At 54.1% G+C, this 23,160-nt stretch overlaps 1 protein-coding gene across 1 annotated transcript; it reads right to left on the bottom strand.

Annotated features, from left to right (window-relative positions):
* Positions 1 to 1,312: 1,312 nt before the first annotated feature.
* VASH1 (vasohibin 1) lies at positions 1,313 to 21,304 on the bottom strand. Its single transcript, XM_077123160.1, has 7 exons — positions 20,150 to 21,304; positions 14,053 to 14,141; positions 12,872 to 12,928; positions 11,161 to 11,235; positions 7,956 to 8,337; positions 6,145 to 6,257; positions 1,313 to 5,225 (listed from the first exon to the last, which is right to left on the bottom strand). The coding sequence occupies exons 1-7, from the start codon at positions 20,456 to 20,458 to the stop codon at positions 5,153 to 5,155; spliced, it is 1,098 nt and encodes a 365-aa protein (XP_076979275.1). The 5' UTR covers positions 20,459 to 21,304; the 3' UTR covers positions 1,313 to 5,152.
* Between the last annotated feature and the right edge of the window lie 1,856 nt (positions 21,305 to 23,160).

Genomic DNA, 23,160 nt, shown 5'->3' with positions numbered 1-23,160 from the left:
AATTAGTCACGGGCCTAATTCAGTTAGACACATGTTGTGAGCCTGAAATAAATTCGCAGCAGGAAATGAGGATAAGCCTTTATTTCCCTCCTAGTAAGTTGTATTCTGCTCCTCCAGGATGAGTTTAAGAAAGTGTGGCCAGTGTCTATGATGAATCTGCTTGATTTGACATAGATTCTCTCCCAAGCACTTGTCCAGATTTTTTGTGTGACTGCAGGGGCCCACTGCGTATGAACCCATCTCACTGAAACCGGCAATAAGGCTATCTACCCAATGTCATTTTAGATGGACTTAAATGGGCATGTTACAACACTGCGTATATGTAAAAGTTATTCACAAATTATGATAATCTTTATTTTAAAGGCCATTTAAAAGAAAATTGTTTTAGCTGGATTTAAATGACCTGAAAGTAACAAAACTGCCTCTATTTAATGGTGTACAGTCCAAGACATTTTGTGGATTTCAAGTAACTGCCTCTTCTTGTACCAGCTACTTTGCCCCCTAACCCCTTGCTCACCATCACACTACTGAAAATGAGGGAGTCTCGCTGTGCCAGATGCCACTTCCGGCTAGAACTTGTTGGGGATTGGCAGGGAGAAGAAATAGGGAATATCCTACCTCCTCTTTTAAAGGTCCAAGTTTTACTCTAAAGCTGAATGAAAAGAGAGCAGAGAAGTGGAGGAAGGGTTAAGACTGAAAAATGCTGTGAGGACTCAAATTTTCACATCTGTAATAGTCTGGTTTCAACTGTTTGGGCTTGTCTTAAAGTATGGGAAGAGGTCCAGAGCAGGAGGGATAACGGGGAGCAAGTGAGTGCTGGAAGTGGAAGCAGAGGTGCCTTCCTAGGCTGCTGCTTTAACACCACAGATTCTAGACTGGTGACTGTGATAAAAAGGGACTTTGGGTCTCTGTTAGGGGTTTCTGAAACAAGCTCATCTCTCAGAAGAACACGTTTTCTCCCTTGTTTCTGACTGACTGCTGTGGACCAGGAAGGAGGCCTGGGCTCTGGGATGTACACTGGGAGCAGACTTGGGCATCCAGGAGACCAAGCCTGTGTGGGAGGGAGGAGATGGGGCTCATTTGTGGCTGTCAGGAGAGATCTGTCCCCAGATTTGGGCTAACAAGAGCTGAGTGGCTTCAGTTGGCTGACAGAATGAAAATCTGAGATTTCAGAAGTTTCATCACGCCTGCTGGCGCTGGAAGGTTTCTCGTTGGTATCTCTGACTGGGGTCTTTCCCTGCAGCCCATGAGGCTAGTACTGGTGATAGGCTCAAACCCCAGCTCCCAAAGGAATGGAGACAAAACTTAAATGTTGTGGTTTCTGCCCAGCCAACACGACTGGAGCTGGGGAGACTTTATTCACTTCAAGGAAAAAGGACAGGAATGAAACAAGGTGTCAAAGTGAGAGGGAATGGGCAATACTGATGAGAACAGGAAGAACGAGGTCTGGTACAACACAGCAGCCAACACAAAGCTTAAGGAAGGCGGTGGTCCCTCATCACCAGGCCTCTGGGCCACACATACCAAGTTTCTTCTCTAGTCAGCCTTCAAGAGGAAGGGAGACTCAGGCCTCCAGAGCACCAAGATGGGGCAAGAGGGGTCAATACTGATGGCCTTGCAACTAGCACCATGGCAGCCTTGGGAAAGCTGGTAGGAGGCAGGTGGTAACTGGGGTGGAGGGTGGGGGAAATCACCACCTCCCACCCCACACTCCTTCCCAGGACAGTTTCCTGCCCTTCACACTGGTTTTTCAGTGGAAATAAGAGAAGTAGGGATTTCAATGAAATTGAGCTCCGGCCCAGAGAATGCCATCAATATGCCGGGCTCAGAACACATCCCTGCCAGAGAAACTGTGGAGGGGTCTGGGGATGTTGCTGCAGCTAAGCTAAGAAATAGTCTAGGCAGGAAAACTAGGTAGGTGTACATGTGCACACAGGCTTCTGGGCCCTCTATCAGCCAGAACTAGACTGAATCCCAGAGTCAGGAAGTCAAAGGCGAGTTGGAAGGGGCAGGGACCAGAGATGGTCACTCTCTTGGCTCCTGCTGCTCCTCAAAGCCCTGGCTTCCCGGACCCTAGGCTTTTTATCATTTTATGCCCTGGGCCAGTGGGCTGTTACATCCCCCCCAATGTGGCCCTAGTAAGGATGGGGAACTTGGCATGATGAGGGAGTGTATGTTGTAAGGCCATGGGAGGGGAAGGACTGGCAGTTAGTGGGGAGGGGAGGCTCTCTGCATGTAGCTTCCATGTGCTCCGATCCTGGTGCTGAGCACAAGGAGCCAGGTTTTAGGGAGACTCTGCAATCACCCTCTTTTCTGACTCACTGTCACCAAGCGGCTTTCTCTGACCTCAACGTGACCCCTCCTCACCCAGCTTCATACCTTCAGGGGCAGAGGAACCCACACTGAGTGCTGAAAGGAAGGCAGGGGAAGCTGGAGCCACTTCGGTCAGGCCTCCGTCCCTCAGAGGAAGTGAGATGAAGTGATAGCAAAAAATGGTGACTAAGGCCCCAGAGTCCCTGCCTCTCTGCCTCCCCAGAAATCTTGCAGCCAGCCCAGCCCCAGGGAGCAGAGCTTGTGTAAACACCCCGAGGAAGGGAGGAGGGGTTGCTACATATGAGAAACATTTTAAAATAAATTAAAAAGCACCACTGTATCCTCTGGTGGTCTTCACAGGTCTGAGGTCCCACCTCGGGGAGGGTGAGAGCTAGGAGATTCTGAGTCTGGGAAGACCAGCTTCCTCCCTCATAGCAAGAGGGGTTGGGCCTTCATTCTCCTTCTCCCCAAGCAAAGGAGTTGGTGGGTACAGGTCCTTCTAGGGCTCGGGTATCAGGAGCAGCTTCTTCCCTGCTCCCCTATCCAAGCCCTGGCTCCCTCTCATGTCCCTACCCCTTAAGCCTGGCCTTCCTGGCAAGGCCCTGGAGGATCTGAGGGGCCACCTCCCTCTGATCAAGCCGCCCATGCACACCCACATCCGACCCAGAAACAGCCCAGTTTTCACCTTACCTCTCCCAAAGTGAGCCATTCTACTTTAAGCTAACATGGATATGTGGGGACCACCATCCCCACTCCCTGCAAGCTGGGATGGAATGGGATGGTGAATCAGGGGTCATGACAGCCCTCCAATTGGCCTGGCCAGGGTGAGGTCAGGCACCTCCTCAGGACCCCCTGACCCCAAGGAACCTGGAGAGGCAAGGGACTGGCCTGACTCTGGACTAAGAGCTGCTGGTTTGAAGAGCTGCTGGGCTCTGGTGCCTTCTCTGATAGAGAGGAGGGTCCTGTACTACTTGCCTTTTTCTTTTTTTGCTTCCCAGGCACCATCCACCTCCCTGGCAGGCTGACAGCTGCACTATCTCTATTCCACTTCGCCCCTTTGGTGACAGAGCGACCACAGAGGGTCTGTAGGCTGCAGGGAGATGACAGGATGAACAGGGAGAGTTAGCCACACTGGGAGGAGCCTCTGCTTTTTTCTGCCTCTTCCTCCTCCTCCTCAGCTGCCAGGCCAGCTTGAGGAAGCTGAGAACTTTCATATTGTCTGCTCTGAAGAATCTCATTGGACTTCCTCCCAGCACAAGCTTTCTATTGCAAACTGGTGTTCTCTTTTTGCTGGTGCTGGGTTTTTAAGCTTTTTAATTGATTGCCAACATTTGAAAATCAGACTTCACGTAAAAACTCAGAATTCTGGCTTCTGAAAAACCAGGGGATCTGGCAATGAAGGGCCTGCTATATGAGAAAGTTGAGAAGCAGCACCCCTCTCCCTCTCCCCCCACCCCCTTTCATGGTATATACTCTTTAGTTTGCCACAGTCCCTAACCAGCCCAGCCCTGCAGCACTCCTTTTAATTACCTGCCCGCCCCTCAGTAGCCTTACTGACAGCTGCCCCTGACTGAACTCAGCCTCTCAGTTAAAAAAAAACGACCTCAACTGTCATCTCAACCATCCACCTTTCCATAACCTGATCCTCCTGACAGCTTCAAGTAGCCATCAAGTCTTTGCTCAAATGCCTCCAGTGGTGGGGAGCTCACTCCCCAAGACAGCCTGATCCTCAACTCTCTCTCACATCCCTTTCTCACTTACACCTCCAGTTCTCGGGCTCTGTCCCTCCTTGCTGACTACTATACCTCCTTGGTGTTTGAGCCTCCAGCCCTTACCCCTAGCTTGGACAACCTCTCTCTACATCCTCTCACTTCTGCATCAGGGTCTTATGCCTGACAAACAGGCTGTGGATGACTCCAGCTGTTCAGGTGCTTCCCTGCTGCAGCCCTGACCAGGTGCCCCAGGAAAACAGGCCTGACTGTGGTTGAGACTCCCAAGCTGGGCTGTGAAACCTTGGAGGCGGCCTGGGGCATAAGTGTCCTGGTCTGCTCTTGGTTTCCCCGGCACAGGTTGAAATAAGAAGACAGGAGCAGCCCCAGCAGCCCCAGTGCCAGCCATGGTTACTGGACCTACAACCAGGTCTGCTATGTCCCCACAGAGCATGCCCTCTGAGCATGCCCAGGCCCTCTGCAGGAGTCACTTGGGCTAGAGCAGCAGACAAGTAAAGCCAGTTAGCACCCAGGCTGGGCAGTCAGGACTTAGAAACATCTTTGTGCCCAGGAGGCAGTGTCTGCCCAGATAATGCTGCCCTCCTGATTTACAGGCTATGCAACCCTTCCTGGGATGATTCCTACCCTGCTTCCCTTTCTCTGCAGAAAACACCTACATCCCAACCCCTGACCACAACCCTGCCTCGGCCCTGGTGGGGCTGGGACATTTCCCATAGATAGGATGGACCCAAACCCCAGAAAGAGGTGAGGGCAAGGGCACCAGCAGAGCCGGAAACCCCTCCCCACCCAGCCCCATGGCACTCAGACCTCCCAAACACTGCTTTTTGGCAGCTGGCAGATCCATTCATTTTACATTTCCCCCCAGATACCTTGAACTTCAGTTGTGGAGTTACAAACTCCAAATAAAATACTAACTGCCTTTTGGCCCAAAGTTAGGGGCTTGGCTCAGTGGGAGAGGGAACAGCTTGGGTAGTTGAGCTGGATACTCCTCCTGCTGCCCCTCGCCCTGCCCCAATCCCAGCCCTTCCCTCTCTCACAGGCGAGGCTGGTTCTGACAGGCGGGTCATGGCCTCCAGTAGCAGGACAAGGCCAGGGCGCTGCCACCTGCCTCACACCCGGATCTGGTACCCGTTGAGGTCTGGCATGGCTTTGGGCTCGGAAGGCTTCTTCTCGCCTGATGGCCTGCAGGGGGGAAGAAAACAGAGAGGTGGGGAAAGGGGTGAGTGATGCTTCAGGTCAGGAAGACAGGAGAAGCAAGTGGTGGCTGCCTCCCTCCATTCTCTAAGGGGGTCCTCAAACACAGCAGTAGAGTAAGTGTGGAAGTGTGTTTCTGGAAACCTCACCCTGCCTGTGCTCTCCTGAATGTGGCCCCTGAACATGGTTCAGGTTCTTATTTCTGGCCGAGGTCAGCTAATCTGGCTCCTAATAGCTTAATCTGTAAGTCTCTTCAAGGGGATCTGTTCTCTACAAAAGCCTCCCAGATCAAAGTGAACCATGATGGACATTTGGGTGCTGGAGGGGGGTGGGGGGTCGTCTGCTTGGTACCTCTTCAATCATACCAGGCAGGTGGCTTCTGAACGGCAATTCTATTTAAAGCAAGAGAGAGCCAGACTGAGATATGGGAAATGAAACCAGAGGAAGAGACCTGGCATTTTAACGGCATGTTTTTGCCATCTAGATACAGGTGAAACCCACAGACTTTGGGGAGCAAAAGATAGATTCAGAACCATCGACCCAGATACCCATTTGATATTCCCCCAAATTCCTGAGGAGCACTCCCTCCCTCACAGGGGCAGCCCACTCCAGACTCTGCCCACTCCTCTGCAGGCCCTCCCACACAGTCCATTCTGCCTCGTGCTTCTGTCCTGCATGGCCACGGAGGTCAGCCAGCAGGGCTAGCTGGGCTTTAATCTCCTCTGGGGAAATGGGATTCCATTACACATGAACACCCCCCACCCCGATTCCAGATCACCTCCTTCATGTAGGGGCAAAAAAAAAAAGGGGGGGGTAGGAGGAGAATAAAGTGGTAAAAAGAGGGTCCTGAAAATGAGCAAGTAGGAAAATGCCTTCTCTCAGTCCCTCAGCCAAGACTGCATCTCACCGCCTTTCCCCACGACTGTTTCTGCGATGGGGACTGGACTGGCTCCGCTGCGGGGAGGAAACGTCCTTCTTCCGGTCCTTGGTGGGAGAGGGAGGGCCAGTCCCTTTGCCAATCTTGGTGGGAGGAAGAAATAAAAATCACTTCAGGGCTGTCCTGGAGCCCAGTTTGCCCTGCTGGGGGGCTGCCCTGGACAGCGCCTGGGGAGCCTCATGCAATGGTCTGCTCTGGCTCTGGACCCTTCCAAATCTACCACCCAGGAGCTAGAGCTGCCAGGCGGGGCTCTTTGGGGGGGGGGGGGCGGCAAGCCTCCTGGGTCCAAGGGGAGCAGTGGAAGTGTGTGTGTAAGGAATATTACAAAAGTCTGGTGAGAAAAAGTCCATTTGCCCATGCTGAGTAAACAGACCAGCCAGGGAGAGCATCCATGTCTGAGCTTTGGGCTGGAATCTTGCCAACTCCAAGGTGACACTGGTTATCTCGAGCCAATCAAGCTTGAACTAGCAGTTATGTACGTAATTAAGAAAAAAAAAAAGCATCATCCTTTATGCGGTGCAGTCAGTACGTTTCAAAACATGATATGCACAACAGGGTGCTGGAGAGGAGCAGATAACGTTGGCGTCCCTAGCACCGAGCAGGTTAGGGGAATCAATAGAGCTAAAGACCAGGTAAGTACTGGCTCCAATTCTGTTTCCTCCTGTGAAGACTCAATAGTATTCAGAGCAGTTAAGAGCCAGGGTGCTGGACAACCAAAAGGCTAGACAGGGGACAGCGAGCTCATCAGCTTCCCCCTGAGCAGAAGTGGTCCCAGGCTGTAGGTCCACCCACCCATCTGCAGGCCCCTGCGATATGCCTGGACTCGCTGTCAGGAGACTGAGCTCAAGCCAGATCTGCCTTTCATCATCTGTGAACAAGTCTCCGGTCTCAGTTTCCCATCCTGAAAACGGAAATAACACCTACTTCCCAGTTGGTCGTCTGGGAAAGTGGCAATCTCAGTGGTTGTGGGAGGCACCAGGCTGCCTGGCAGGAGCTCAGTCACAGCACAGTAGCAACTTAACAAATGGAACGGGGCTTAGCACCCAAAAGGGGACCTGCCAGGCCTTAGCAGACGGCACTCCCAACTTCAGGAGGCCATAGGGAGATGGCAAAAATTTGCCCTATGTAAGGCTCTGGGGCAAACTCAGCATTGCATCAGCTCACTCCAGCTGTCCTGGCTACACTGTTGCCACCTCCCACCATCAAGTGCCCCCAGCGCTACCCCAGACTTCTGCTCATTTGAGGATACACAAGAAGGGAGAAGAAATCACCACCCTCCTTGTCTTCTCCATGCTCTGACTTTCCCCTTTTCATGGAAGCAGAAAGGGCTGGACAAGAGTGAAAATACACTGGAGGGGAAATGGAGGCTACTCATCTCCCCGCCCTCCCACTTCCTCCAGACAGGTAGAAGTTCCCACCCACGGTTTTCACTCAGGAAGCTCCCCCGACCTGGAGCACGGCACCCCTGCCCTCTTCCAGGTGTCCGACAACTTCCCACCATCCACACTCCCTCAACCACTTCTTCCTTCAGGGCCTTCCCTGGTCTGCTATGTCAACAGCGACCACTCACCAAGTGTGGACACTGTGAAGCTTCCCATCTGTCACCTTAGTGCCCACTACCTCTGTTGGGTGGGGGCATGGGGTGGGGGTTGGCAGCCTTCTCTAGAAGACAGCTTGTCCATAGATACGCCCCTAGGGCGGCAGGCCCCCCCCCCCCCCGCCCCCAGCCCGGAGCAAACCCCGGCTGAGGGGTCGGGCGCGCGTATGCAGAGCGCGCCCACCTTGAGGCGCATGTCGCGGGCGTGCCTCTCCAGCTCCTTGCGGAAGTCCTCGCGGCCCAGCTTCTCCACGTCCAGGACCGAGTGCTTCCACTCGATCTGCTCCACGCTGTGCGGGTCGTGGGACACGCACTGGCCCAGCTTCACCTTCTTCAGCACGTGCCAGCAGCGGCCGTAGGCGGCCTCGTAGTCCAGCACGAGCTCGCTGAGCGTGCGGAAGGCGGGCGGCTTGTACATCAGGTCCTCACGCCGGCTCATGCCCAGGGCCCCGTAGCGGCCCCCGAAGTTCACCCCCAGCACAATGTGGCGGAAGTAGTTCCCTGAGAAGTAGGTCTTGAAGCTGATGGGGAAGCGTTCCAGGGTGGGCATGCTGTTGGTGAGGTAACTGGCCACGTGGCCAGAGCTAAGGAAACTGCCAGGGTACAGGGTGAGGACCATATGGGTCCAGGACAGGTAGGAGACAGGTGTGGCCAAGCGGCCCTTACACCGCGAGCTCCGCAATGCCCGGACCACATCTTGTTCATCTCCATGTTCCTATGGCTTAGTATAGAGCCTGGTACACAGTAGGTGCTCAATAAATGATTATGGAACGAATGGAATCTCCGTGGAAACAGGGCTTTCAGATTCGTGTCTGCTGCTATGATGTCAAGCAGGACCCACAAAATAATAATAGCTAACAGTGAACCTTAGTTCCAAACTGCAGGGCTTTCCAGACACCCTGGGGCTAAAGGGCAAAGGGTGGGGGTGAGATACCACCTTTCTCTCCCTCCCTCCCATTCCTCCCTCTCCTTCTCTGTCAGTCATGCACTCTATTCCCCTCACCCCTATGGTCTCTCTCACCTTTTTTTCTCTCACAACATACATTTTCTTCCAGATGCAAACACAGTTCTGTTCTCTTTCTCTCACCAACCCCCCACCCCCACACTGCCGATAGCTTTTCAAATAAAATCCACGCTCATTCCCAGGTTGGTCCAGCTGCCCACTCCAACCTCTTATACCACTTGTCTCACCTGCTCACTCTTTCCAGCTGCCCTGGATTTCTCACCCAAGGACCTAGCTCTTCCCCGATTGGGCCGCCTCCTTCTCATGCCATAAGCTTAGCTGTCATCACCATCTCCCTTCCTAAAGCAAACCTGTTTATTTCCTCCATGGCATACATGCCACGATCAGTAATCATTTTATTTGTTTTCTTGTTTATTGTCTGTCTCTTCCACTAGAATGTAAATTCCTTGGGTGGAGGGACCTTGTCTGTCATGTTTTATGATGTACCTCTGGGGCCCTGAGCCAGGCATATAATACTCAATAAAACTCCTCTTGAAGGAAGGGGAAGAAGGAAATGACTGGATAAAAAGCACGGAGCAGACACAAGGTCCCAGATGCTGTGCCAACTGTTTTACAGGCACTGACATTCATTTATCCTAACAACTCTGAGACAAGGACGGCTGCTATCCTTATTTGCAAATGAGGCTTAGAGATGTTAAGGAACTTGCCCCAGGTCCCACAGTAACTGATTCAAGTCCAGGTCTGGCTGATCTTGGAGCCTGCTCTTGGCCACTACATTGGGCTCCCTCCAGCGCTAACCTCCTTCGGCCAGGGCTTACTGAGCCCCTAACTCCCTGTGAATGACCAAGGATACAGAGATGAATAAGTCACGGGCCTGGAGTGCGGGGCGGGGGGGGGGAAATAAGACAGGAACAGACCCAGTACAGTGCCCCTTGTATGCATGGACCCAGGAGAGCTGTGGTGGTGCCTTGGGGATACAGAGGAGGGGCCCCTCACCCAGCTGGGAGCTGCTCCTGCCCCATAAGTCACCAGGCAGTGCCTGAAAGGCCTCTGGGATCACGTGATCCTACTTGGCCCAGCTTCAGATTTGTGTTCCTGGGTCCGGGGGTGGGGAAGGAGGTAAGCAGAGTCTCTCCTACAAATGTGGGTGACAGCCTCCTTTTAGTGCCGGGCCTTCAGTGGGGCCTGTGATGGAGAAATGAAGGGGGGACACAGGAAGGAAATGCTGATGCTTCCTGGGCAGCCTGGTGCTTTCCAGCATGAAAGCCCTTTAGGCAGGGCTTGGAAGTGGGTCCCCCTGCCCTGTTAGCAGACAACTGCCACAGTGGAGCTAGCGCTCAGGTCCTCTGTGGGGGTGGGGAGCACCTGCAGCCTCTTTCTATAAACTTCAGGCAAGTACGTCTCTGTGCGCAGCGTGGGAGGGACCCACCTTGGCGTGCAGTCCCGGGAGAAGCTGTGTTTTTCCATCTGACCACTGCACTTTACCTGCACTTGACCTGAGGGAACGGACTTCTTGCTCCATCAGGGATCCTCCCTGCCCCCTCCCAGGGCCCTCAGCTAATCTGCGCTTCTCTGCAGCAGCACAGGCCTGGTGTAAACCCCAGGGGTGATGGTCAAAACATTTTAAAACCAAAAGGAAGTGTGGGAAGAAGGAATGGAGTGGGTCGGGATGAAACTGATCAACCTTGAACTGGTAAGTGGTGAGGCTGTGTGGCGGGCCCGTGGAAGTTCAGCGTATTGTTCTGTTTATGGTGTATGTGTTCGGAAATTTTAAAAAGGTGGGGTTCACACACTGACCACGCAGGATAGAGAACGGTCCTAGCCACCTGGGAGTTCTGCTTACCTCCCATGGGGGGGCAGTGGTGGGGGACACCTGGGGAAGGCAGCTTCTCCTGGGGGCTCATCTACCTCACCCACCCTATCCTGGGAGCTCTAGGCCCCAGTTCTGTGCCCTTTTGTTGGGGTGTCCAAGAAACCCTGGTTTTTTTTTTTTTTTTTCCAGGCAGTTCTGTTTCAAAGATCCCATCCGTCCTCTCCACAAATCAACATGGCCCGGAAATGCCAACATTTGGGCATCCAAACTGCATCTCCCAGACGGTTTGATTCCTGGAAATGGCACAACAGCCTTTGTGAGACAATGTGCCCTGATTTGGGGATTCAGAGAACAGGGTCACAGTGTCCACAGGACTCAGCAAGTGCAGGAAGTTAGCAACTGAGGGAGGGGGACTCAGGCCTCTCAGAGCATGGCAGTGCGTCCCCCGGGCTGGAGGCTCCTTCACCGGGAAGATCCTCCATCAGGGAGAGGTCCCGGGAGGGAAAGGGGATGACTGAGCAAGAGAGCGTGCATTCCTTCATTCCCCCCTTCCACACAGCCCAGTTGCCAGGGCCCCTGGCCCCTCCCAGCCCCCAGACATCAGAAGGATACATTCCCAGGATCACGGCTTCCAGGCATTTGATTGGCAGAGCCTCTTTGGTCATTTCCTTGGCCAGGTCCATCAGCCTGTGTGTGGGGGGGGGGGGCTCTAAGCACAGCATGTCCAGCCCTCCTGATCGGGGAGTGACAGGAGGGGGCAGGGAGGACTAGAAACGCAGAAAGGACAGAATCACCCCATTACCCGCCTCCCAAGATGCCTCAGCTCAGGCCCACAGCTTCCCTCCCTCTGCCCACTGGGAGCTTGGGGGGTCGACACAGAGGCAGCTGATGCTGGTAAGGAAGGAGGTCCATTCTCCCTTCCTGTCCATCCTTTTGCTTCCTCCTCCTGCTCCACGCTTCGACTGCGGCTCCAAAGACCTCTGGGGGAAAGGAGCTGCATGGCAAGCCTGCAAACTGCCACTGGACCGGGGCACTCTGGGATGGCGGCTGCCAAGGATGCTGGGTACCCCGGCGTTGGCCTCTTCCATGCCGGAGCCCACTGCACAGCCCTGACCTAACTGTGGCTTCTCTGAAAAGCGTGAGGTTCATTGCAACTGTTCCCCTGCAGCTGGCCAGCAGGGTGGCCATGGGAGCCCAGGCAGACAACCGCCCCGTGACTCCCCAGCTTGTACCCAAACTTGGAATTCAGGCCCTTTTAGGACAGCCTATCCCTCCTCTCCCAGTGCTACACCCACACGCCTGGGAATTCAGTCTGGCCACTAGCTTTGCCCCAGAGGGAGGGCGCTTGGACCCCTCCATCCCACTGCAGCTCCAACCGGGCCCCCAGAATGAGGCCGCTGTGCTCACCTACCGCCCCCCCCCCCCCCCAGCTTCTCACAGCGGGGCTTGCTCAGCACACAGCAGCCACAGGAGCAGAACGGGGCAGCAAAGCTTCAGGAAAGGACGACGGAATCCACGCAAGGACTTAGAGAGGAGGTCATTAAGAAATTTAGCTAATAAACTTAAAGCATTTGTTTTCCTTGTAAGAATACAAACATGAATTGATTATGTGTGAAGCAAGATGTAAAATTCACATCAATTTTGAAAGTGTGGGGGTGTCCAGTTTGTGGGCGGGTTGGGGCTAAGCCCCTAAGCAATGCTGTAGCATTCACTTGTCACTCTCCTCTGCCCTTGGGGCTTTGTTGGTGGAAACGTTCTCGAGCAAGTGAATCCAGCTAGGGGTCTACACACTGGGTGATGGGGCGGGAAGTAAGATGCAGTGTTGTCTTCAGTGGGGTCCCTGTTTCTCCAGACACTGGACCTTGTACTAAATGACCAGAAAAGAACCTAGAAGACAAACAGGGTGACTTCCCAGATTCCAAGCAATGGGGAATCACAGGCAGTTGCAGGGATGGGGAGAGAAGGGGAAAAGGCTCTCTTCTGCTAGGTTCACCTCTCATTATGAAATAGACCCAAGATTCATATAGAGCCAGTCTAGCTGGGACCCCCTCTGTCAGCACTGAGGCAAGCTGGTGGGGCTGCCTGTCCCCCCTCTTAGCTCAGCACGGATGGCTGGGTTTTCCTGGCTGTCCAACCCATCTTTATGACATCCTCAGAGCCCCATGGTGGTACTTGCCCTGGCTCGCTGGCACCTCCTGGGAGAGTGCCTGCCTGTCTCCTAAACTTCCACCCAAAGTCACATCACCGAGGCTCCCCCATTTTGTTCCAACCCAGTCTGGGGCACATTAACCTTGGTTCAGAGGGCCAGATGCTCCCCACTTACCCTGTCAGAGGTCTGCTCTTCTTAATTTCAAAGAACTGTGTCCCTGTGTGATTGTACCTGTGGGTGCTGGTTAAGGACTTCCAGGATTTGTCTGGAAAATGGTCACCCCTCACCCCTGACCCTGGGGGCACAGCACTCCCAGTAGTACAGAGTGGGTGCAGGACCCACAAAGTGTTTCCCACAAGGTACCTTGGAAGATGTTCAAAGACCTGACTCCTGTAAGGAAGAGAGGAGGGCACAGCATGGGAGCGTCGCCTTTCCCCTACATGCCCCTTCTTTCTTTCCTTCTCTCTCATCCTCTTTGGCTTCCACGCTGTTCTCTCCTAGCCTCCTTCCCTGGGACAGGAAACCTGCCAGGGCTAGGAAAGAGGCTCTAGCTGTGGACAGCTCTCTAGTACTTCATTTCCCAACCAGCTGGGAAGGAACTGAGAGAAGGATGGAGTGGGAGTGCAGCTTGGCCTCTAACTGCTGGGTGCTACTAAGCCAGTCACCTCTCTGGACTACAATTTCCCCACTGCAAACAGAGAGGCTGGACCAGGTTTTCAGTAATCAGCCTGGCTTTTTCCTGCTCAAGACCTATACCTGTCTCCATCCTCTCTGATCCTATCAGGGCAGGAGAGCTGCAGGGAGAGGACCCAGGACCCACACTCTGGCATGGTGTAGGAGTTGGGGAGGGCCCAGAGCAGGGAACCTGGGGGATCTGGGGCACAGGACAGCCCAGCTCGCTCCACGCTGGGTAGCCAGGGAAGAAAAATGCCGAGAATTGGGAGAAATTCTGAGACGAAGTTACTTCTTAAAGCATGAAAAATTTTTTTCTCCTCCATTTCCCCACCTTTAAAACCAGTGCTTACCCAGCCTACAAGGGAGCTTCCTCTCTCCTGTGGGTGGACAGAGAGTGCAGGAGGAGGTCTGGTCCGGTGGATCCTAGATCCCCGCCGCCCTGCAGGCTGCACAGCCCTTTACCCCATCACATGACGGGGGTGGGGTGGGAAGCAGGGTGGCAAAAAGGTCCAGCACCCATCAGACAAAATCCCTGGTACCCACGGCGGGCCCGAGCTGTGTACGGCAGGACTGACAGGCGCACGCAGACTACCACGTACACAGCGCCCCTATGGCCGTGGAATGAGGCGGCGCTGTTGGTACTCCCCAACCCCTTCTCTGCACTCGGCCAGGGAGGATACTGCAGCTCCCTGATGTAGCGCTGTACAGCTTCCAGGCGCTCAGGGACGGATGTAGACGGCTGGAACGTAGGCACACTCGGTATGGGAATCTGGGGATGCAGAAAGAGCTCTGGTCACAAGAGGGAGGCTCACCCTGGAGCGTCCAGCCCACGGGACCTTCAGGAGGAGGCTCTCTCCTCCCTTCCTATGCTGAGCCTCATTCCTGGGTGACCACGCCTTCCTGTGAGCAGGGTCTGGTCCCATCACAGCCATTCCCCTCCTTCCCAGCATTTGACAGCATTCCTAATATGGAATGTATATTGATGTTCCAATTTTATGCTACTTTAATAATTTTAGAAAAATAAAGGCCAGCTCACTGGTTGTTTGGAATTTTAAATATTCATTAACTTGAAGGTTTAACAAGAACATCAGTATTGGGGTTTGGCTTGTTTGGGGTTGGAGTTTGTGCTGGTTCAAATGCTGGATTGAAACCACTGTACCAGGTGTCTATTCTCTCAGTGTCCCTGGGCTGGGGGCTGACTTCTAGGAGGGGTGACAGTGCTCTCAGCAGGCTGTGCCACCCACCCCAGTGGCCTGGGCACACTGAACCAGTCTTTCAGCATGCCAACCTGAACTGCCAGGGTAAGCCTGTGACAGCAGGCCAGGCAGAAGTATTTGGGGACAGGTCTTTTTATGGTTCCTACTTGCTGAGGCTAAGCCCCTTTGGAGGGGTTTCAGAGAAGTAGAAGCCCTGGATTCTCCCTCAATACCACCCTTTCCTGCCAGCTCACATCCAAGGCAGTCCTCCCCAACAGAAGAGAAGTCCCAGCGCCCACCCAGAAAGGGGAGAGGCGGGATGAATCGGGCAACAGGGGCCAGCTGGGAACCAACAGTCATGGGCTGCCGGGCTGGGTGGGGTGAGTCATGCCAGGATGAGCAGAGCCCAGAGGCTGTCCCCCAGCAAGCAGGCATCTTCAGGAAGGAGTCCACTGTGCAGTCGTGGGCCCCCAGGTTGCAGGCTCCCTCTCCAGCCAGACGAGCCTGAATCCTGGCACTCTGGCTTCAGTGAGGCCAAGGAGACAGGAAAGTTATCACTTAGGTGCCCCTGGAGTTGCAGAACAGACTACTTTGGGTAGAAACACTAGGCTTCCAGGACAAGGCTTCCCTCTGGGCTGCACCACCAGAGCAGGCGGCCTCCTGGCTCTGCACACAGTGGGCCCCCTGGCTGTGGCTGCTCACGGAAAGGGGTAAAGCAGGAGCCCCCTGCAAACTTGGGGTAGGGCTGGTTGGGGGGGCGGGAGTGGGGAAATGGAGGGGAGGCCCTAGCACTTTTCCTCCTTCCCTGGGATGGCATCCCCCCAATGGTGGCGGCAATTCACAGAGCACAGCCTTTTAAATAACGTGGCTATAGGGACTGAAGCTTTGACAATGAGGGAAGTGACCTGCCAATTACCAGTGCACTCTCATGACAGGGGGACTGCTGATGGCAGGTTCGGTGGTGTGTGACAGCTTCTAACAGAGGTCTACTTCTGTCAGAGAGCAAAGACGTAGGAGAGAAGTCCTCCCTTCCCACTCTCCATCCAGGAGCCACAGCTTTGCACTAACTTCCTCTTCCTCTCTCCGCCCCTGGCTGGTTCTCTCCTTCCTGTCTGGACAGTCCCTAGCCATCATGCTGGCCCCCACAGCTGACATCCCTGTCTAGAAGAAGCTACATCCCTGCTTGCATCATTCCCACTTCCCAAACTGGCATCACCACTTGCAGACCCCAGGGGAATAAAAGCCCAGGGAATGGGGGCTCGCCTGTCCACCCTGTGCCAAATGGTTTCTAGAACTCCCCCAGGGGCCTGGCCTTGCTTCCTTGTCAAGGATAAGGGAGTGGGGGATGTGGGAGAGGAGAGGAATTACTTAGCAATTTACTATAAAGAGCATCACACATCTATTCAGTCACTGGGTCTCCTGAGCTAGAGATCCCCGGAGGCAGGCGGAGCAGGCAGCAGGCCAGTCATCCTCATTTCCCAAGCGTGGGGATCAGTGACCCCCATGAGCTCTGGATAAAGACTGTAATATACCCTCCCTCGAGAAACGTCAGGCAAGGCGGGAGCTGGAGCTGAAAATTCTCTGCCTAAGCTTGCCCAGAGCCGGGCATGAGCCGTGGGCCAGGACCACCCCTGGCAGTTCCCAGGAAGGTATCGGCTGCTGCCACCTGGACAAAGAAGCCAGGAACTGGCTGCTCAGGGAGAAGGAAGTGGCTCCACAAGAGTCAAGAAGGACCTGGCATTCACGAGCAGGGGCTTAAGGGCACCTCTGCTAAGGCTATGGGAGGGAGAGCTCCGCTGGCTTGTGGCTCATTTTAACACAATACAGGCAGCAACTACACCTGTTTCCCAAGTGTTCATTCCCATTACTTAAGATTCATTCAATCTTAAATAATCAGATTCTATGCATTGAAAGGCCCTGGTCCACTTTATGACCAGTAGCTTGAACATGTGCCCTCTCCCACCCCCACGCAACAGCCAGAAATACGTTCCTCATTGTTGAGGGCAGGGGAAGTGGGGGATTGTGGGAGGAAGGCCCCTTTAACCCATACCTCATCAGACAACTCCTCCTCCACTACCAAAGGCCAAGAGTTACGCTCATTCTAGGGTCCCCTAAAACTCCTGAGTCCTACTGAGACATTTCCACCGAGGAGTCTGGTTTAGTCCAGCGTAATAAGAGGGCCTGGGGAGGTGGGCGAAGCCTGCAGCTGACTGGGCAGGGAGCAGTACAGCCTAGAGGTTAATAAAACAGGCTTTAGAACTGGACCATCAGTATCTCACTGCCAGCTCTGTCATTTATTAACTGGTGACCTCAGTCAAGCTTCTTGACTTTTCTGGGCCTCAGACACCTCATTTGTAAAGTGGACACAACAACAGACCCAACCTCATAGCACAAATGTAGGACCAGGCACACGGCCAAGCCTTAACTCCTGATCATCGTCAGTGTCATTACAGTGTGTGCCAAAGATACCGGTCATCATATCCTGACCCTGCCAACGTTACCTTTTTGGAGGATATCTCCAAATTTGCATTTTGCAGGAACTCCCTAGCCAGAGCCTCGGTTAGAAGACCTGCCGTGACTGGGTCTGGGATGAGAAGTCACTAACTAAGCTTTCATAGCTGGTGGCAGCTTGAAACACTGAGGGCAAGTCTTACCTAGGAGATAAACTGTGGATTTAGGTCCCTTTTAGAAACTGCTGCCTTTTAAAGAATGCCCATTTAGAGGACATTTCTCCTGTGTCCCTGTGGGGTGGCTGGCTGCATATTCCTTGGGTATTTACTACATGCACACCTGTTTTTTCTATGCTTTACCTCATTCATACCTCCCATCATCCCTCTAAAGTGGGCATCACTATTATCCCACTTTACAGCTGAGTCAACTGAGGCCCAGGGAGGCTTGTATGCCCTGCTTACACAGGCAGTTATGGAGAGCCTGGCTTGAAGCATGGTCAATTTGATTCCAGTGCTCTATCTGTTTTCACCACTCTATACCGCAGGGGTCCTAGAATTAACCACCTGCAGGGGCCAGGCAGGTAACACTAATGGGAAAGGCATGCTGACAGTGAGTAGTGGGAAGTGTGGCTAATGGGAAAGGGGTAGGGAGAGGCTCCTCAGCTAGTTGCCAGCTGCCATGTGGTATGACAGATTCTATGTCCCCAGATCTCATTTTCTGAAAATATGCCAAAAACCTGTATCTTTGTATGCAGTCTCCCAATTTTAAATTTTGGCTCAAGTGTTCCTTTGAACATCGGGCAGTCCCACCCAAATCTATCTTTGGCCCACCACGGTGTAGCCTCTGCAGTAGGTGCCTCTGTGCTGCTCCAACCACAGCTGCTGGGGGAAAGGAGAGCCCAGGGCTTGTCCACTCTGCTGCGGTGCTCTGGCATCAACCTCAGGGCTGCTTTTCTCCCACACCCTCACCCCAGACTCCTCCATACGTCCCAGACTCTTAAGGGCTCCTCTCTACTCTGGAGCAAGGCAGGGAAGGAACCTCACATGGATTCACTGGATTTCTTTAGCTACAGTACTTTCTTGGTGGTTTCAGGTGGGTCAATTTCAAATTTTCCCAAATCTCTCAGAAAATTCCTTCCACCCTACCATGCATCTTTCAGTCACAATGCACAATCCCTCATGGACAGTAGCGCCATTCCTTCATTGGTGTCTTTCCTATACGTGAAAACTGAAGATGAGGAGATGCACTATAGACTAACAGCTGAGGAGTGTCCCCATCAGCTGAGTTAGGCATGAGCACGAAGGTTGGCAGGCATTCGAAGGCCGACTGCTCACCAACACCTAGCTCATGGATGAGAGCTAACTGGCTCTGGCTATCACAGTGTGGGATCCCACAGAGCAGGGGGTCCAGAGCCCAAAGACCTGGGCACGAGTCTCAGCTCTGGTGGTGGGACCTGGAGTTTCTACTTGTATTTTCAGCTTTCTCATCTGTGAAACGGGGACCAAAACTGCACTTATTTCACAAGGCTGGTGGGAGAATTCATTGAGATCAGGCATGACAAAATTTTGAGTGAAATCTAACCTCTGCTCCTGATTTAGGATGTGGGAAAAGGTAATGAACACCCAATAACCAGAACTAGTTTGGGGCTTTACAGTTTGTTAAATGTTTTACCATATGGTCTCTCATTTAATGGCCTCCACAAATTGCTTCTGTCATACAGATGAGAAAACCGTGGCTCCAAAAGCTCAAAGGGGCCTCGCTGAGGTCCCATACTCAGGCAGGCAAGCTGTGCCAAAGACCATACCCTTTGACACAATACTTCCTCTTCCAGAATTTATCCCAAAGATATAATGAGAGCCGGACCCCCGCATTTATGTTTTAAAATGTTCACCCTACTGTTCATTTTAAGAATCAAATATTAGATTCAGGGGACTACAAAATAAATTATAATTATGCAGCCATTCAAAATCAATCCACATTTTGCTTCCCCTTCAATTCTGGTTTGCTCAAACCTTCAATATCTGAGTTCCCTTTCCCAGAAGGTGCTTTTTGGTGACTCAACCAGACAGCTGTCAATACAAAACAAACAGGCCACTTGTCCCCATGTCTAATCCACATTAACTGTCACTCCCCCACTCCCCCCCCCCCATCCCGCTTACTTCCCATCTGAGCAGGCAAGGTTTGGCATTCTCTGACCTCTGTGCATTTTGGAGAGTTCAGGCCTCTGTATTTGGGAAAGTGTCTCATTTTCTTTACCATGATGTTTTAAAAATCTATTAGATATGTATTTCCATATAGCCCTGAACAACACAGAAAATTTCAAATACCCTTTCATTTGGCAAACACACTCAAGTGCCTGTTCTGTGCCAGGCACATGGGAGGCCCTGGAAAAACAAAGATGAATAAGTTGTAGCCTCTGCCTTGGAAGGCAATACAACTGATGGATGGTCGTCGTGGGGGAGTTCCAGCATATGTGGAGAAAGTACCTAACTACCTTGCCCACTGGACCTCTTCTAATGGCCCTGAATCTAGTGTCCCATAGAGCAGAGGCTCCAGAGCCCAGAGACCTGGGAGACAAAATCCACACTTTCTGCCACACTTTCCCAGCTCTGCCACTTACTGATGCCAGAATTTTTGAGTTCCTACTTGATTTTTAGCTCTGTCATCTGTAAACCAAAAATTTCACTTACTTCACAAAGCTGTTAGGAGAATTCAGTGAGATACTGCGTGAAAAAATTTTCTCACCAAATGAAACCCAGCATCCTCTTTAAAGTCATTCATTATCTCTCGGCTCATAGTTTTCTGGCTTTGCAAGTGTCATCAGGCAAATAAGATAACAATCCACATTTTTGTGTTTGCAGTTACTCTGCTGTCCCGTCAATGAAACATGGACATTTCAAAGCAATTGGGGGAGAGCTTCCTGGAGACAGAGCATAGAAACCTTATAAAATGACCCACAGTGACAGCTAAGACAAAGTTCTTCTGGACAGAGATGATCCGCCTGTATTTTAAAAATCTTACCATGCCTGGCCCCCTACCATACCTGAGCAAAGTGTGGATTTTGTCTCCCAGGATCTCCTAAGATCAGTAAAACCCTAGATCTGTCTCCCCCTTCCCCCTTCCCCCTCACCTTGGGCAGGTCAGTGGCCCCTCGGATCCGCTGTGCCACCTTCTCTCCATCGGGGTGGATCTTAGCCACGTGCTTCCACATCCTTTCCCAGGTGGCCTCATCCACTGGCAGCCCACCCCGGTTGACAAAGAAGGGGACACCTCCATCTCGCAGGTCCTCTTCCCCTTCCTCCTCTGGCTCTTCATCTCTCTGGGCTGAGGCCCCTTCACTGGCCTCCAAACGCTTGACCCCAGAGGGGGCGGCAGCCGCAGCAGCGGTCGAGGCAGCACCACTGCCGCCACCCCCCACCACCTTCTTTCCCCCTGGCATCCCCAAAACCTGGGGTGGGAGGATGTATCAGGAGGCGGGCAAAATAGGTGGCTCACAGGAGGCTTCCCCCGCACCAGCTGCAAAGATAACACATGGCCAAACAGTGTGCAGGGTGCCTTTAAGAAACCAGGGCGTGGCTCATGTACAATAAAATACTACTCAATAAAAAAAAAAATAATAAAATCAGTGCAACAACGTGGAGTTGGGGGGGGGGGGGCTGAAGGGGTCGGTTGTCCGGGGTCAGCCTTAGAGGCCTTATTCTGTTTGAAAAGCGGGATAAAGAGAACACACCCCGCTTTGGCATCCTTCACAAAGCACCCCCATTTGACAGCGAGAACAATGACCCGCAGGAATCTGGACTGGCTGGAAGAAGAAACTACCGGAGGGAAACTGAGGCCGGAGAGCTCAGACCTGCGGCGGTAGGGAGTAAGGGTCAAGGCACGGATGCCCACGCCAACTGGGCGCCCCTGGTGCCGGTTTCGGCCAGTTTCGGAGAGAATAAGTTCTTCTACAAAACACACGCACGCTCACACCCGTGCGCGCGGCCAGGGGGATGGAGGCGACTCCGGGCCTGGTCAGCTTCGAGCCCCAACCCCTGGGCGGGGAGGCGACGCTGGGGGCTATTTCTCCGACGCGGCAAGTCCGGGAGCCAAGAATCGCCGCTGGCGGGGGCCTGGGAGGGGGCGCACGCCAACGCGCACATTCCACGCCCGCGGCCAACTCCCCACACAAAGTGGGCTTTGTCTCAGCCCCCCGTCCACTCGCCTCCCGGGAAGCAGCGGCGGAGTCCCCACAAGAGGAGAGGGCGGGAGGGGGAGGCGAAGGCTGGGAGCGCCAAGGCCCCGCCGGTCCCCAGCGGGTGCGTCTCAGCGGGCGGACAGCGGGCACCCGGCACCGCGCTGCGCCAGCCCAGCCATCGCGGGGCGCGCGTCCCGCTCCGGGGCCCGGGGCTCAGCTGGCCGGGCTCGGGCGGCGGGCAAGGGCCAGGCTGAGGTCACCGAGCGGCGGGCTCTGGCCGCGGGAGCGCCGCCCCGGACCTGCTGCAGCATGGGCGGCGGCACGGCTAGGGCGGATGAAGGATGCTCTGCCGCTGGACGCTGGGGTTCCGCCGTCCCGGCCAAGGGGGGCAGGAAAGGGCGAGGCGGGGCGGGGCGAGGAAGCCCCGAGGCTGGCGCAGCCACGGCCGGCGGATGTAGCTGGAGGCGAGAAACAAAGCCCCGGCGAGCACCGAGGGCTCTGGTCCCCAGGGAGCAGCCGGTGCAGCTCAGAACCCGAGCGCAAGTCGCGGTTCGGGGCTTGGCGGAGTTCCGGCAGCCGCCGCCCCCGCCGCCTCGAGACCGAGGTGCTGCCGGCCGCTTCCCGAGTCCGCCCGCCGCCCACCCGGCTCCACTCGGGCCCTCGGCGCGCATGCGCTCCGTCCCCCCCTTAAAGGGCCAGCTCATTCCCTCCTGGTCCTTGTCCTCCAGCAGCCTTCCCTCAGCCCCAAGTTATCTCGAGCGTGCGGGTGAGCCTTCGGGTCCTTCTCACCAATCTGTTAGGGCGCCGCGAAGCAAATGAGGAACTGCGGAGGAAGTTTACAACGTGCCAAAAGGAGCGCAAATTCTACGGAGATTCCGGGTGCATGAGGCCCGCAGTTGGTCCTTGCCTACGGGGGTGCCTCTCTGGGCCCCTTCGAGTGTAGGACAACGGGCCTGGGAGACTGGACCTCTAGCCCGGATTTAGGTCCAATTTTGCTGTGGGACATCACTTCCCTCTGTAGGCCTGTTTCCCATCGAGCAACCGAGGTGTTCACACTGGGTCGGCCAGAAGGCCTTCCCAGCGCACGCATTCCTTAAGCGAGAAGAATCTAGGGTTTAGAGTCACTGCCTCAGGGTTAAAAGTCATGCTGGTCCACCCCGGAGGTCTCCGCAGGTGGGATTGGGCAGCCTTTGGGTCGCCCCTAATCCTCCTGCCCGGACCGAACTCTGGGCGTTCCCGCCTCCGCCGCCTGGTCCGGGAGGGGGAGGGGGGGGAGATACTGCGTCCCAGAGTCGAGGGACCGCGACGTGGGATTGGGCGACACTGGTTGGTGAGAGTCAGCTGAGCCCTGGCCGCGGCCTCTGGATTGCGGAGACCTCAGGCGCCCTCCCCCCACATGCGTGCCACAGAGCTGTAACACACCGAAAAAACCAACGGTGAGCAGATGGGAAGAACTGTACCAAAATCTGACAGCCGCGGGTGTGTGCTTCTAAAAGACTCCTCCCTGGCTCCCCCCAGCCCCACCCCCACCTCCACCAGTAGTGAGTGTGAATAATAGTGTTCTGGAGGTACATGCAGATTCCTGGGCCCCAGCCTGCAGGTTCCGTCATTGCATTTCCACCTCCCCTTCTCTTGGCAAGCCGAGCTTCCACACTTGGGTTGGGTGATAGAAGGCCCTAGAGAACCTAGGGGGTCCCTATCTGTTCCTTAGAGTTAGCCACAGTGTGAACTTTCCAGGTCTCCTGAGCTCCAGTAGGAACCCCTTGCTGCCTTCAGGGTTAGAAACCAAGATCAGTAATGGGGAGGGTCACAGAACTCGGAGAAACTGAATTAAGTAGGGGTACACTTAGGCTCACTGGACAAGAGGATTTCACACCAGGGATGAACAACTACAACCTTCTCATTGTATAAATGGGAAAATGGAGCCTCAGAGAGTCATTTCCCCAAGCTCATCCAACTAGTAA

The sequence above is a fragment of the Tamandua tetradactyla genome, chromosome 12, assembly GCF_023851605.1.
Source record: "Tamandua tetradactyla isolate mTamTet1 chromosome 12, mTamTet1.pri, whole genome shotgun sequence".
In the NCBI taxonomy this organism is placed as follows: domain Eukaryota; kingdom Metazoa; phylum Chordata; class Mammalia; order Pilosa; family Myrmecophagidae; genus Tamandua; species Tamandua tetradactyla.
Note: the sequence above shows the minus strand (reverse complement) of the source record. Positions and strands in the feature narration are given on the sequence as shown.

Bases quoted from the DNA above. Each gene is read 5' to 3' on its own strand.
- VASH1 (XM_077123160.1), bottom strand. From the start codon at position 20,458: ATGCCAGGGGGAAAGAAGGTGGTGGGGGGTGGCGGCAGTGGTGCTGCC. The intron at 8,338-11,160 runs GTATCCTTCTGA...CCACGTGGCCAG, and splicing joins GAAGCCGTGATCCTGGGAAT to TTACCTCACCAACAGCATGC. The intron at 6,258-7,955 runs GTGGGCGCGCTC...CCTCCCACCAAG, and splicing joins CCCGCGACATGCGCCTCAAG to ATTGGCAAAGGGACTGGCCC.